Below are 16047 nucleotides of genomic sequence, written 5' to 3'. Positions count from 1 at the left end.
CAGCCTCCAGGTGGCATCCATTCGCTCCTGCTGCATACAGCCTCTCTTCCACACTGACCCTGCCTGCTTTTAGCAGCTGGGTTCCCATGGCAACCCCAGTCAGTCCATACCACTCCTCTCTCTCCCTCTCTCTCTCCCCTGTCTCTTCCTAAGCCAGGCTGCACTCGTATCCTTCCATTCCCAGACTCTCCCATACATCAACACAGAGCAGCACCATGCTCTGTGCTGGCCTCCACATCGTATGTGTGTCACTGTCTTTGTTTATGCGTTCGATGGCAGGGAACGGCAGAATTTAGCCTCATGAAGACGGATTATTTAGGAGATTGTCGCCGTCTTTGGGCACGAAACCAAAAATAAGTCTGATTTTCAGTAAAGAGAGTACTGTAGTGTGTAGCGTTTAAGAGAGAGACACAAAGTTAGTGAGTCCTTGTCACAACCTGGCACACATAGTGTCAGTTGTGATAAATTAGACACACAGGGTTATATGAGTTGAGAGCTGAACGGTGGGGATAATTGATAAGGATGCCACAAGTCACAGAGCAGTCAATAGGAGTCCTGTGAGATGGGCCCGGTTACGGTAAGGCACAATGGAAAATGACACTTTTTGGCCTGGTGGTAGCTGTGGTAATATTGTGACGGCGTCGTAACAACCAAATCAAAACCTCACAGCAGCTTTTAATGTACTGGGAAGCAGCTAGTCTGTACAAATTACCAAATTAGTCCACTCGGTCGTGTCTGTGATGGCAGCAGATCAGGGGAAATGGATTTGAAGTGATTTGATGTGTTGGTGATTAGTGGGATATCTGAACAGATTACTCAGAGTACAGTGTCATTACTTTGACTATGAACAGGTGAGTACAGGGTCAGAGGACGACACGGGTACTGCAGATTATTCCAGTGGTTTATTGTAAATATAATACTACTCTACCCTCAGCTGATGCACAACTCTCCTGATTGCACTACATTCGTTCACAGATCTAAGATGTGCACAATCTATTGCACCACAATTTATGCTGTGGGTGATGTTTATTTGCTTTCATCGCTACTTTCTGAACATACTGGACTAGAGCTGAAACAGTCCTATGATAGTTTGAGATCAAGTAAAGTCATCCTCCAAGTTTGAGATCAGTTCTCAATTCTCAAGTGAAAAAGCTAAACATTTTGACCACAATCTGAACTGATTAATTGAGACGGTAATAGGTTGAGGACTCCACGAGCTTTGCACGATTCAGTCATGCAGCCCCTCAGTTTAAACCACTACTTCGCTGGACACGCCTCCCTCCTCGCTTTAGCAAGGTGTTGGGAAGCCCAGAGTAATGCAGCCCATAATTACACGACAAGAAACTGAATAAAGTCACACTGTGCAGTTGTGCCACTAAATTTAAAAAAACAACAATACAGCCAATACCATTAGCCCATGCTGCTATGCTAGCACACCCAGTGTTTGTGGGCACTTCTGAAACTAAACTGTAAAACTACAATTTGGAAACAGCGCATGATTATTGGGGGATGGCAACTTCTCAACTCCATCTGTAAATGTTTGGTCTGATCATCAATATCAGAGTGGGAAACAACAAAGATTACAGCAGGACATCTGTGTCTGGTTAACATCACACCCATTACCTGCTCATTGTGAGACTTAACAGTGGATTTAGTCTCTTAATCACAATCATGCATCACATTTTGTTTCTATAAATGTCCCGGTTAATGATAGTATGTATGGGAAATGCACTAAAATGGCTGCAGTCAAGATATGTAAAAGCTAATGTTCTCGTTAAATGTTACTCAAGCAACCGTTTAGTAAACCTGCTCCATTTTTTATCTGTACGCTGGAGTAAAATAAGAAGCCGACAGTACTTGACATCAACTGTTTTAGGAGAACAAGCTGAGCTCAGAGCGCCACCTCATCGCAGCAGAAAAACTGATACTGTAATATTATATATATATATAAATATATATATGACATAGGTCCTGTTTAAAATCCTCTAACTTGTGTGTCTGTGTGTGTTTAATCCCAATGACAGCAAAAGGTGACAGCACTGTATATAAACTGTGGGCAGGGTGCTGTGGCAGGTTTTTTGGAACGGAAAATTTGTTTGAGCATTATGAAAATTCATACTATAATTTTTAGTCCATTAATTTCCATATCTATATAACTACAACACAGGTTATTGTTTTTCACTGTACACTGATTAACTAATTGCTGTAGTGTGTCCTGAGGTCAGTGATCGCACACTGTGCACCCCACAAAATGACAATGGTAAAACTACAGGTAAAAACATAACAAGCTGACGATGTAGTTTGGCTGCTCACCAAAAGCTGTGTTTGGTTGGATGTATGTTACACCAAATACATTTAGACTGCAGTCACACACAACAAAAGAACATAAAATCCCCACAATACAGTCATACTGTATTTTCTTTGGTGAAACTACTTGTTCTGTTACGAAATACTTAAAAAAAATTTCTGTAACTCAACCAATTAAAGAATCGACTTGTTTTGACAAGTAAGGTAACTTAGGATTTGCACTCTTCACAGACAAAAGATAAAAAGCTTAACAGAGCCACATGAAAAGTTCAAAGCTAAAAGCACTGTACACAGTAAAATACACTGCACATACACAGGTACAGCCCCTGGTACAAACCGTCTAAACAGACAAACTTTAGCCGCCTTTCAAACAAATCCACAGAATGAGAAGAACGCTGAAGTTTCAATTGTTTATGCTCCAGCAGACACAGGAAGACACATTACTAAATAAATATAATTACTAATATGCACAAGGCAGCATATAAACATTACGCCTTTGTTTAACCTGTAGCAGCTGTAAAAACACTAAGTGTGGACGGGAATTAAATTTCTAAATAAATATTGATTTTGAGTACAGTACAGTATCACTGTGAAGAACCACAAAGGCATACAAAGAGGAACCAGATACGCCCCTGACATTGCATATTATCTTGTCAGGACACTTTAAGATAGATACGGAGCAGTATTTACTCAGTGGCTATCAGTATGGAGATGCTCCAGAATCCCAGGTTAAGAACGCCTACAACAATAAATCTTCCAACCAAAAGCGTTTGTGCTGGAGCCGGATGTTTACTTAATTTAGCCTCCGAGCTACCTCCTTCAACCTAGCCTGATGAAACAGGCAGCAGCTCAATCTGTCTGAGGAAACCAAGCAGTGACAGAAAAATGAAAAATAAAAGCTTTCTATAAATATCTACATGCCTCCCTCTGACCACATTCCACAGGAGGTGAAAGTTGAGGTTTGTTTGACTAGTGGCTGAGGTGGAGGGAGATCTTTTTGCCTGGGTGTGGCTGGACGCTGCTAACTGCTAACTGCCTCATTGCTAGCCGGGCCTACAGGCTTCACAACCTGAGCATACAGTGTAAACACAGGCAGGGCAAACTCTGAGCAGGCGCCCAGAGGGCTTGACATCAAATGTGATACAAAACACAACATGCTAATGTTAATGCTCAGCACACATGGTCATGTGCTTTTTTAGGTGGGGGGGGGGGGGGTTTGCATGACTCCCAGTCTGCGGCTGTTGCTGCTCACTCTGACAGGCAGGAGAGAGTGAGGAGCTGGGAGCCCCTGTCATGATTAGACAGCAAAATGTCTCCTCGCGTGTCATACTCCGCTTTGATCAATCTAGCACCCCCCCCTCACTGTCTCTAACAGTGGAAGAGATGGTTGAGCTGTGTGTTTGGGGTAGACAGAGGAGAATATGGGGGCATTAATATACTGGCAATGATTTGTTTATGTTAGGGCATTAAGAGAAGAGAAGGTATAGCAAGGCTGTGTGTGTGTGTGTGTGTAGTCACTCACTCCCTCTCTTTCCTTTTCTCACACACACACATCCACACACACACGCATACACAAAACCAACACAGAGGCGTTTTGTGTCTCACCTTCTGCTACTGACCTTCCCTTTGTTTACAGCGCATTGCCGGGATACTCCCTTTGATTCGGCTGCGCACACGTGACCCTCCGACAGTTTCTGCTCTGCAGTACTGTTGCTAAAAATAGCTTGCCCTGGCTCCACAGCTAGTTTACATAAGCTCTAAGGGGGGTGGGGGGTGGGGGTGGAAGGGGAGGGGGAGAAAAGGGAGCGACGAGGGGGGGGGGGGCCTCGATGGAGAGAGTGAGAGAGCGTGAGAGAGAGAGAGGAGGGGGGGTCTATAGACGACCATTCCACAATCTCTCAGCAAGGAACCTGCAGCGCCACTGCTGTCCTCCAGCAGTCTGTGCCTTTACACTCCTGGTCAACAGCAGGGTGGGTGTGTGTGTGTGTGTGTGTGTGTGTGTGTGTGCGACAGAGAGAAAGGTATGTGCATGTGTGTGTGTGTGTAGTCAGCACACACTAACAGACTCACAGATATCCGCCATTCACCAGCCTCACTCTGTGTCTCTGTCTGTCCTTTAAAATGGACGCACATTTTAACCCAAAAATAAAAATCTATTTATAGCTGCAATTCTCCTTCTTTAAGTGGGACATAAATTCCCATTTTTCTCTGCAACACTGTTCACGTTTGAGATGAGAGAGACAAAACTAACAATTAACACAAACCTATAATCACCAACCTAACAATCGAAACATGATGCTATTTTGACTTGTTGACCAACCTTTTTTTTGGTCGTTTTTTTTCTCATGCATTTTATTACAGATTTTCACAAGATATACACTCTTCAAGATGCATATCTGGTTCTATAGAGCAGTGCGGTCTTTCCAATGTGATCCAACTTACTGACTTAACAGAATACAGTCTGTCAGAGCCTCTGGTCTCTGGAAACAAAATAAAAACACACTGGCAGTGTAGCTAATCTTGTGACATGTAGCATGCTATGCTGAGCAGCTTTAGGCTCTCTTAACCATTTCCAAATGCACCAGGTCAGGCTGATAGCTTCCACACACCCCACATCTACAACTTCCACAGCACCCAGAGCACATTAAAACACTTAGCTAATGGACAGAAACAGCCATTAACCGTTAACAGTAACACTAAATCTGAGTCCCTTACTGTTGAACGTGAAGATGTTAAATGTTTAAATAATGCCCCCCCCCCCCCCACATACACACACACTTTGGAAAAGACTTCATATAGGGAAAGACATGTGTTCTCATGTGTTCCGCAACATCCTCTATGCTGCCCTCAAGAGAAAACTGAATAGACAGAGAGAGGGAGAGAAAGAGAGAGAGCAAGAGGGATAGAAGGATAGAAAGAGAGGGAGAGGGAGGGAGAGAGTCAGTCCCACAGGGGGCTCTAACAACCTTAAGGACAGTGGTTTGTGAAGATGGAGTCAAACTGAGCTTCCAGTAGATCAGATTCTACAGTTCAGCTCAAAACCACTCCTTCCTCTTCCTCAGAAATCATGCACACAAACACACAACTACACACACATACACACAAACTCACACACACAACTACACACACACTTCCATAGTGCCCCCTTTGATTATTTCGCAGTCAGCTGACAGCAGGGTCATCTGATTTTAGCAAGTGACACAAAGGTTTTTGTTAATCTTTCCTTTTATGATTCTTTTTATGAATAAAGTGTTTATTTTTCTACGATTAGTTTAGTTATAATTATGATTTGAATTCAGCTACAGTAAACATTTGAGTCAACATCATTTATTCACTTCTTGAAGAGGAAACAAATAAACTGAGCTGAAAAGCATTTTAGCCGTTTCTTTACTGTACGTGGATAAAGCACTAAACTATTCGACATAAATGTAAGAAACACACATATATATATATATATATAAAATTAGTGCTGTCTCATAATCTTTTGAGGGTAGGAATCTTAAGTAATGAGGCACTTTTACTGATTGCTTTGCATTTTGATAGTTATGTGTTCAACTTTAATATTTGCAGCATTGTTTGATTTTGTGGAGAAAGTTTGTTGTTTGTAATTTTTCTCTTTAGACCAAAGTTAGTTATCCAGAATCACACGAATACAGACCAGTCCATCACTGTCTTTCAGATACAGAGTTAACATTATAGTAATCAGTACAGTACAGAATGTGATCGTCTAACACACTTTCAGCTTCATACTTTTTAAATGCATAAATTCAAATAGTGACTTCAGCCCTAAAGTGGATAAAACAATGCAGTCCATAAAGGTTTAACACAATTTCAAACGGTGCTCTGGCTGCAGTGAGACAAACATCCCAGTGGAAAATCCATTTCTCATGCATTCAAAATAACTTGATAACCAATCTGGAAAAAAAAAAAAAGTTATCACATTGAAATATAAACACGCAGATCAGTTGAGACACGTTAAGAGACACCCAGAGCTCAGCCTTATCCCCTGGTGTTGTTTGTACATCAAATCAGCTAAAACATGAAGAAATCAGGCAACTTATTGGTGACATAAAAAAAGCAGGGGTGACATGCAGCCAGTGTATAAATATCGCTCTCTCGGGCTCTTCCGTGAACAGAAGAGGCTCCTTATTGAGGAGAGCCACTGTTTGCGAAGCGTAGCCCCTCTGTTTCTGTAGGCCCTTCAGGGGCCTGGGCTGGCTGACAATGCCGGCCATTCTTAGAACTTTACTGCCCCAGATGACTGTGTCAGTGGCCCCCAGGCTGGTGACAGAGTCCCGTGACCAGCACTACACCCCAGCCCCAGCCTAGGCCAAGAACCAGACCCAGTCTTAGATATGTCTATCAACAACCCTGCCCCATCTCCAGGACTGCAGGAGACTGGTCCGGTCCCAGCAGTGCCTCTCCATCCTGGGCCACCCATACAACATTTCCCCCTCATCTATAATGCTGCTTTTGAATTCAAACATTTGTGATGCTGATAGTTTCCTTCATTATAGGAGCATTAATATTTTTGAGGTTAAAGTTTTAAAGTCCAGAGAATAGCAGAAGATGACGGATTTATTTAATAAACATAACAGCCCTTACATCATCTATTTTACAGCTGTAACAATTACTATTTATTTATTGATGGTTAATCATTAACTTTTAAGTCAATTTAAAGTTAAAAACTCAATGGTTTTGTTTCATATCATTATGAATTAAATATATTTATTTTTGGAGTGTTTGATAGACAAAAACAAGACATTACAAGACGTCACTGAGAATTGACCTGTTTCACTATTATCTGACCTAAACACTTACTTGATAAAATAAATGATAATGAAATAACTAAAAAAAAAACTTTACAACACATTCTAGACTGCCTGTACTTGACTTCAGGAACTGAAAAAGCTCAAAGGAGTTTTCTGTGTCAATAACAGTTGTGATTAACATATCACTTTACCAATCCACCCTTAAAGACAAACACTTTCCCCCAAGATAAAACGTGTTCCTCCTGAATTTATTGTATGTTTATATTGCTTTTGTATTGGGATAAATGGATGTTTCAAGCAAAACCAGTCTCATCTCTGTGTGTGTGTTTGTGTGTGTGTGTGTGTGTGTGTGTGTGTGTGTGTGTGTGTGTGTGTGTGTCAGAACATGGTGTTAAAAGAAGTGATCAAGGGACTTTGGCAATTAATAACTAGGAAGTTTCAGTTAAGTTAAACACAGGCACATGATCAGTTTGGGTAAAGAAGGTAAGGCTGCAAGTTTTTTTTTATTATCAACTAATATACCATTTATTTTCTTGATAATGTGTTTTATCATTTTATACCAGTAAATCAGGTTAAATTCAATCACAAGCTGGCAAATTAAATATTCCCCATCGGTGTCCTTTTTTTCATACTGCACAATGCACTGAGCCTTTGGGGAAAAAATCTGATGTTTCACATCTCAAATAAGCTGTTTTACTTTGATTCAAACTGATCTAAATGAGGCTTAGGTTTAACACTGAATTTAAAATTAAAAAAACAAATGTCTGCATCTCAAGAAAACTCCAGTCGTAACACTCTGGAATCCTAACCCAGCATCAGCTCTACCTCAGTCCCAGGCCTAATTCTAAGTGCAGGAATAAACTCTATTGCTGTATCACTGCTCATATGCTTCATAGCCTCATTTCTCCAGTTACATTCACAGACTCCAGCACCATCTCCATCCAGGGCATCTCTGCTCAGCCCCAGTCCCTGGTGCTGTAACCAGACATCCCAGCCACTGCGCACAACACACACACACACACAGAGTCATCACAGCCCAAACATCATCTAACACTGGACAGTAATCATCCGACTACGGTTAGAAATACCTTAGTGCATTAACTGTGTCATGAATTCTCATATTTGCTGGGGGACTGCAAACAAGCACTCATACACAAAAGAAAAAAGTGAGAGGTTCAGATTTGCGTGTGAAAAAATGTCCATCCAAGGCATTGCAATGGAACCAGCCCACTGCAGCCGAAAATAGCTTGTAATCAATCAACTGGCAGACACATATCTGTGCTCTTAAAACGTATAAATGTGCAATGCAGAGGGCAGATCAATGGGTGACAGGATTCCAAATGCATCGATATGGACATGCTCTTTGGCATAACAAGCACCCGCCATCGGCCCATGCTTATTTCCTGTGCCTCTGTCCAATGGGTCGCTGGCCCTGGAAAAAAATTCTGCCAGGGGAGCAAGGTCTGTGAAGGACAACACGGATGAAACAGCAGAGGTATAAAAGCTGCCTTCACAAATTATAATCACTTATAGATATATCTTCCCCTGTGATTTCATGACAACATCTTTGAGCATTAGCATGTTAGCTTGCTGCCTGCTCATCTGTTTCTCCCACAAACAGTGACATGTTAACCAACTTCCTCTAAAATCAAGTATGACTGAAGACACTCATCACTCAAAACACAAATCTGTGAGGTTGGATACATAAGATAAGAGTCAGCAGGTGTGGAGAACAAAAATAACATGAAATCACAACTTCCTGAACTGAATATAGGGAGATAGAGGAAGTAATTTTCTGAACCTACAAGAAAAGACAAAACAACATAACAGTCCATTCACCAAAATATGATTTAAATTCTGCCTTATGAGCTTTGCTCCTTTCCCCTCAAACCAGTTGGCTGCAGAGGCCATCTGCCACTGTTGCACAGGATAGAGGCTGACAAAGTTAAGTGTAGTTAAGTGATCATAATAACAATAGATGGTGTGTGCGTGTGCGTGTGTGTGTGAAGTTCACACCGACAGGTCTGCTGCCATGTAGGACAGAGTATCTCTGAATGCCCTCCATCAGAAGAGTTCATACAGAGGTTAAAACTGAGGGAGGAAGTAAGTGAGAGGCCATGTCGTCTGACAAATACCAGACTTCAATCAAACACATGATCCTGACAAAAGAGGTGTATTGTGATGTTTTTACAGAAGAGTGAGAGCTGCTGCAAATTGCAAAAGTGAAAACGGAACAAATAAAAAAAAATAATGGCAGGTCCTGAGTCTTTCCTTACAACTGAAAGCAGATTTATTTTTATATATTTGAAGAGTTTTTTTTTTTTTTAAAGGCGTTTTCATTCACAGCACAAAATCACATATGTACTTTATTATAGACAAGACCAGCTGAGCAACAAAACAAACATCAAACAACTGAACTGCCACTCAAGACACAAAATTGCAGTTTGTACATTTGTTAGGTAAACTGCATGAAGCTGTAACTTATTAACATTATTTATTCACTTAACTAAAATGATGATTTAATGTCCAGACGTATGACTGCTCAGCAACCAATCAGGAGCAGCAATGTAACAGTTAGACAGGAGATGACTGGAGGATATATTGAAGGGCAGGATTTAGGGTAAAAAGTAATATTAAAGGAGGGGGAGCCTGAAAACACAAAGGTGTTGTCAGTACAAATGACGGGCCTCCATCAACTGAGCATCTCAAATTCTCTTTGGAATGAGAAGTAGAAAATGCTTTTTATTAAAGCAAAAACTATAGCGACCAATTTCAAAACCAATTCACAGACTCCAACAGAAGTAAAGTCCCATATAAACATGCAGCGCTCGATCTAAATAATGTATGCTCTTCACTGTCTTCATTTCACTCGGTTAATGTTTACTCATGTCACAGGACAACTATATTTTCAGGGCTTCAGACAAGCCCCAGTGTTTTGAGTAACTAATAGAGAATATGGTTTTTGAATTCAGCATTCAAAAGACCAGTGTGTTTACAAATGTTTATTATACTTCTTTGTTTGGTGTCATTATGATACTGGGATATTAACTTAAAAACTTTTTCTTTTCTTTTTTTAAAAACACACACAAGATGCTCTTTGAGATATTGTGCAGTCACAGCGCACACAAACGCAGACAGAGCAGAAAAGACAAACACAGGCCCTGGACTGTAACAGCTCCACCTTACAGATTCATGTGACTCTCCAACCATCACCTGACTATCTCTCCCCTTTCTATGGAAGCTGCTATCAGGCAGGGAAGACTTGACCTAAAGTCAAATTTATGTCCAAGGAACGGAAGACATTCAGGAAAGGTGCGTAATGCATGTTTGACTACGTGCTATACCATCTTTTTTTTCAACACAAGTCTACACCCATGCAACGTGGGCTCACAAATCGCTGACAACAAGACAATATCCCCAGTCACTGATAAAGTGTGCCTTTGACCGAACCCTCTGCAATAAAGGGAGACAACCTTTGGGATGGGGAGGGGACAACTTTCAGTGGACTGCACCCTTGAGTCTGCACCGTGTGCATGTCCTCATATTTACATGTGAATCCAGAGGTGAGTCAAAGAGGAAGCAGAAGGAATCAGTGAATCACTATGCATATCCAAACTTCCTTTTACAGACAGCAGAGGGGCCCTCTGCTGTCTACAACCAGCTCCCTACGGGGGCCCAAGGTACTGAGAGAGCCTTCCAAACAATCTGGGGCATCAACCATGCCACACAGCAGCTATCAGAATTTCATAACTACAGTATCAAAAGCATAAAAAGAAAAAATTGACCCACATTGCTTTTTTCCAAAGAGACACACTGAAATGTTGCCTATGAACTCCACAGGTTGGTTTTTCCACCCCTCCACTGTGAAATAATAAACACTAATTTTAATGCAGCAGCTTTACAGGCCAAAACATTATCAATATAAATCCACTGAATCCAACAGTTGGATAATTTAATACAGGCCGGCGCAGTCTTTGCATATTGCCATGGTGAATTGTCAAACATGCAGACTTGAGAAGATATACAGTGAGGTCCAAAAGTCTGAGACCATGTTTCCATTATACAACTGCTGCTTGCCTTGCCACACCCAGAGTAAATACATCTCGACCATATTCATGTATGGCACCAGCACACACTGCACAGCTTTCACCTTAAACGAGACACATCGGACGGAGCAGTGTGACAATAGCTTAAAAAGGCTGTAAGAGTTAAACCAGCTCGCTTACAGTATCTTACAGATACACAAATACCTGAGTACATACAGCAAAGTATGTGCACGAGAGCAAATCATTTTTGAACCTCTTTCATGAACGATTTTTTGCAAAGCTCAAAGTCGCAGCGGAAATGTGTTTTTTTTTCAAGTTTTGACTCACTATTGTGCGCAGTCAATGAGCTGGTACTCATTGGACCTCTCATAGCAGGCCTTCACTCCTTCGTCATCCCACAGCTTCTTTGCGTGATCAAAGAACTCCTGAGGAAAAAGAGAAAAGAAATCATTAAGTACCAAACAACACACATACATACATATGCTATAACCTGCAAAATTAAAACATGGCACATACCCGTACATTTTGACAGAGGGAAAATAACCTAAACTTGCATATATGAGTTTCTCTGGGTAACACATTTAAATTGCAGAGCAAGGAATACACCCTCTGATGACAAAATATACATCAATTGGACCATAACAGACCCCTGCAAACACAGTTACATACAGTAAATATACACTTCTGCCCGGGACAGCCACCATCTTCTACTGTTGTTAACAGGGTCCAAGGCATTGTTTTGATCAAGCTCCACCACCAGCAGGAGCAGAAAAACTTGTATTTTTATTCTAGACAAACCGGGCACTGCAACTGCGTGCAGCTTCCTGGAGTGTTAGGTTCGGTACAATCAAGCCTACAGACACTCTGACCTACTGTACACTCACTTAGACAGACCATCCAGCAACCTGTGCAGGATACATTGCACAATACAGTTGGCTAGGAAAACCAGAAATTATTGTTTTTATATTTCTGTGTGTGTGTGTGTGGATTAAACAAGTAAGATATAACGTGCTGAGTAATGAGCTTTTAAATTATGAGTAGGCATTTTTTCCTGGACGGTGCCAGGTTAGCTGTTCCTCCCTGCTACCAGGTTTTACTGTAACACATAGCACTCTCAGAAAATAGCGTACTCCTGAAAACTTGAAAATATTTCTATAAATATGACAGAAGTCACAAAACAATTACTTTGTGGAAATCGACATAACCCAAGCACAAACTACTAAACAGATGAGATCCATTTGGCCTTTTTTTTTTTACTTATACAGAAGTAAGAGTAGTAAATTTGATGCTTCCACGTTCTCAAATGTGGGAATTAAATAGTTTTCTTCTTTGTTTCACATTACACGAGAAATGCAGGTTAGTCTAGAAAATCATTATATTTTAACTGTTTTGTGATGTGATATATAACAAATGATTAATCAATTCAGTCAAGAAAATAAAAAGCAGATAATGATAATGAAAATGATTTTTCATCGCAGCTCGAGTGTAAGCCTCACTCTCAGCTGAAGCAGAGGGAGGTGAACTGAGTTTCTCGTTTACTTCCTCAACACACGTTTATCTAACAGTTCCTGAAATCAAACTCATGACTTTCTGGTCACAAGCTCTCTCCTCTAAACTCTAAGCTAAAGCAACAAAGGTGGTACACTCGGAGGATATAGCCTAACAGTGATCAAATTTAGATAACTCTATAGAATAAAAAAATATGAAGTACATAAATATAGCCAGCACCCTTTGCTGTGCAAAATCCATCCATAGGCCTGATGCTGTAAATGGCTATACATAGTCTCAGTGCTTCAGCTGACTTCCTGCTCCTGGACAATGGGGAGCATTATGAGGGGAACTCATCTTATCAATGACTTTGAGACATTTCCCAGGACTCTCTGTATGCCCCAAACAAAGATGATTGGGCTAATATCCCCCGTCGCCTTCTGTGCACGTCTTTCAGATGGGCTCCTCCTCTCGCCTGGAACCACCACATGACTCTCTGCACTCAGCACTGGCTCTGCGCTCTGACTGGGGAGAGGGTGAAAATAGCCCCGAACCAGAGCGAGAGAGGGAGAAGGAGCCTGATAAATGATCACATGCTCCGGGAGAGCTCCTCTCGGCAGATCCGGTGATTAAGTTCAACATGGAGGAAATCCACTGATCCAGTCCACAGAGAAAGTCTCACACAGAGACAGATGTTAATAGTTGTTTACTTTTTTTGTTACGTATAAATATAGGCTCAATCTTAAGGCATAAGTCAGGAATAACCTAAACACTATGATGCCATCATGTTATCTGGGAGTGCGGTCAAACATTATTTTCAACTTAACAGCTTTGGTTTAGCTTCGTGTAACGTAGCATTTTACCTACTGCTAGAAACTCATGACGAAAAAAGACAATGAGGCCATATTTACTTTCTTTCCTGTATTTGCTTCCACTACTGTTACATTCAAACTTTAACACCCACCCTTACTAATATCAATATGATTCAGCAATGCTGATTACATTCTTTTGCTATTAGTTATCGCTAAGTTTTTACACCAGGAGACACAAACGAGCTCTAAAACCCAAAGAAGGGCCCGACGACAGCTACCAAGTGTTGGGACTGGATGGAGGGAGGACGAGGGGTAGAGGGTGGAAGGGGCAGAGAAGGAAAAGAAGAAAAAAAAAAAATCAGAGTATGGTCCTCAGGGCTCTTTTCCACAGAGGCGTGTGACACTGGGCCTTTGAATAAATGCAGTGTGTGCTGCAGTGCCCTACAGAAGAACTGATAACACAGAAAGAGACCAGAAGGGAATTTGCTTTAACACAAGCTTTTTTAACTCTTTCCTCTGCTCTTCCCCCTGTTCGCTGCCGCTCGAGTCCACGGCCATGAGATGCTGATTTTCTGGCGGCTCTGCGATGACTGATTTTCAGTCCAGCCTGAGTTTCAATGTTCATCAAGTTGGGTGTGTTTCACTTGAATCATATAGGTCAGGCTGACACAGAGAACAAAATGGCCTGAATCTGATTTGACTTTGGACAGTTTGGATCCTCAGTTGCAACGGGATGCTGGGGTTGGTTTTTTTTTTCCTGTGTAAAGTTTTGAAGCGACCTTTGGCCTTAGAGCAAACTCATGTTCACCCAGTCACAGCCAGGAGGAGAACCAACTACCTCCATTGTAAACCATCATCATCTCATCTGAAAGGAATATCTGGTAGATAGCAGTCAACCAACACAGAAACTTGAATTCCACGGGATACAATCATCATCATCTCATTTCTGTTAGATAACAATCACCCGGCACAGAGACCTGACTTTAATGGGCTCCCTCAGTTAAACAGTACAAGACAAATTCAGCTGAAAAAGGGAGAGGGGGCAACTGCAAGAACAGAACAACCCTCCATGCCACCCTTTGCCCCAAATAACATCTCTTCAACTAATTAAATGCAAGAAAAAAACTTCTAGGGCACACTTTTCATGATGAAGAATTCAGTAGGAGGGAGTGCTATAGACGAGTTAGCCTTCCTGGCTGCAGTGCAGGAAAGAAGAAGCACAAATCAGGTCACGTTCTCTAACAGAAAGTCATTATTACAGGTTGGCCCGTAAACTCGAATCAAAAATCATAAAATGAAGTTACACACTCAAATGTAGCTACGGTTTAGAGCTTAAACCATATACATCAGTACAGTGTCTCTGCATCTCTGCACAAAGTAGATCAGTTCCACAAAGGGTGGGGCCGGACAAAGTATGAAGCTCATCTTCAGCAGCCGTGTAACAACAGATTGTAACTCATATCTGCGAGCAAAGAATAAACTTTTGTGGACCTAATCCTTGTGTTTTTATTGGGAGTGCATATGAAGAACATCAACACGTCTCAAATCCTGTTCAGTGTTTACAGTGAACCGCTTGTTTCAGCACGGAACGGAGAAGGCTTTCACATGTCTGATAGAGGGAAAGCTAACATGGTGCAAATCAGGGGCTGGGGCTTATTTGAATTTGCTCCACTTCAGTTGACACATACTGTCTGGTGGCTAGCATAGCGACTGCAGTGGCATTTGTTTCCATTTGCATAGACTACCGTTTGTAATGTGTGCCTTTTTCCATGGGACCTCTGTTATTCTAAGCTGCTGTAGGAAAAAGGTTTTTGAAAAGGGATGCGGTGATGATAAAGACTTAAAGCCGATCGTGTGTAATATCCCAAAAAGATACTTCATTTATTTAAACAGCAGCATCGACTATGAATTTCCTGGCTTTTAAATCGGCATACGAATAACATACAGGAAGCAATCTATTGTTACGAGAAGCCTAATCAACTTCTCCATCAATAACATCTTACGTAGATCCACCACACGGCAATGGCTCTGGTGCAAGTCCCTCCTTTTAAATTTCTGTACACATCACGTCATAATGTTGTTCTCTCTAAGAGACACAAACCTTACGACACTGCCACGTTAAATTTCCATACTCAATACCTAATATCAAAGAACTCATACTCGATATACAGTAGTACAGTACTCGAGTATCACAATTTGGTTTAAAAAATAAATACACGGATTTCAATCATTATGCAATATCCATTATTAACCACATAGATTGGTCACAATGACACAGCAGTATAATAACCATTTATCAAGAAAGCAGGCAGGAAACACAATGACTAGTCAGCCAAGACCAAAACAGAATGACAAAAATGATCAGGGTTTTTAACTACTAATATGTCAGTGCAATATATATTTATTTATATTGATACACACTCACACACACCTTTACTCCAGTCTCCAACAAAGAGTAAAGGACTATTCTTGGGACCACAGGTCTGACACTAGTTTCAAAACATGAGTGGAACAGAAAGTCTGAATCAGTGAGTGTGTTTTTAAAGAGCAGCAGCCAAAATAAAAATGCTTAACAGCTGAAACGGTTAGCTGTTTAATGAGTCAGACGATCAACAGAATGTG

The 16047-nt window shown here is 41.2% G+C and overlaps 1 protein-coding gene across 2 annotated transcripts in view; it reads right to left on the bottom strand.

The window, feature by feature from the left end:
• The window catches only part of gnal (guanine nucleotide binding protein (G protein), alpha activating activity polypeptide, olfactory type), a 43674-nt gene that overhangs the window by 12682 nt on the left and 14945 nt on the right, over positions 1-16047 (bottom strand). For both annotated transcript variants that reach the window (XM_020112580.2, XM_020112588.2), the window contains exon 5: positions 11453-11550. In XM_020112580.2, the coding sequence (XP_019968139.1) occupies positions 11453-11550 (98 nt within the window). The remainder of the gene's footprint in view (positions 1-11452; positions 11551-16047) is intronic.

Source organism: Paralichthys olivaceus, chromosome 16 (assembly GCF_024713975.1).
Source record: "Paralichthys olivaceus isolate ysfri-2021 chromosome 16, ASM2471397v2, whole genome shotgun sequence".
Taxonomy (NCBI): domain Eukaryota; kingdom Metazoa; phylum Chordata; class Actinopteri; order Pleuronectiformes; family Paralichthyidae; genus Paralichthys; species Paralichthys olivaceus.
Note: the sequence above shows the minus strand (reverse complement) of the source record. Positions and strands in the feature narration are given on the sequence as shown.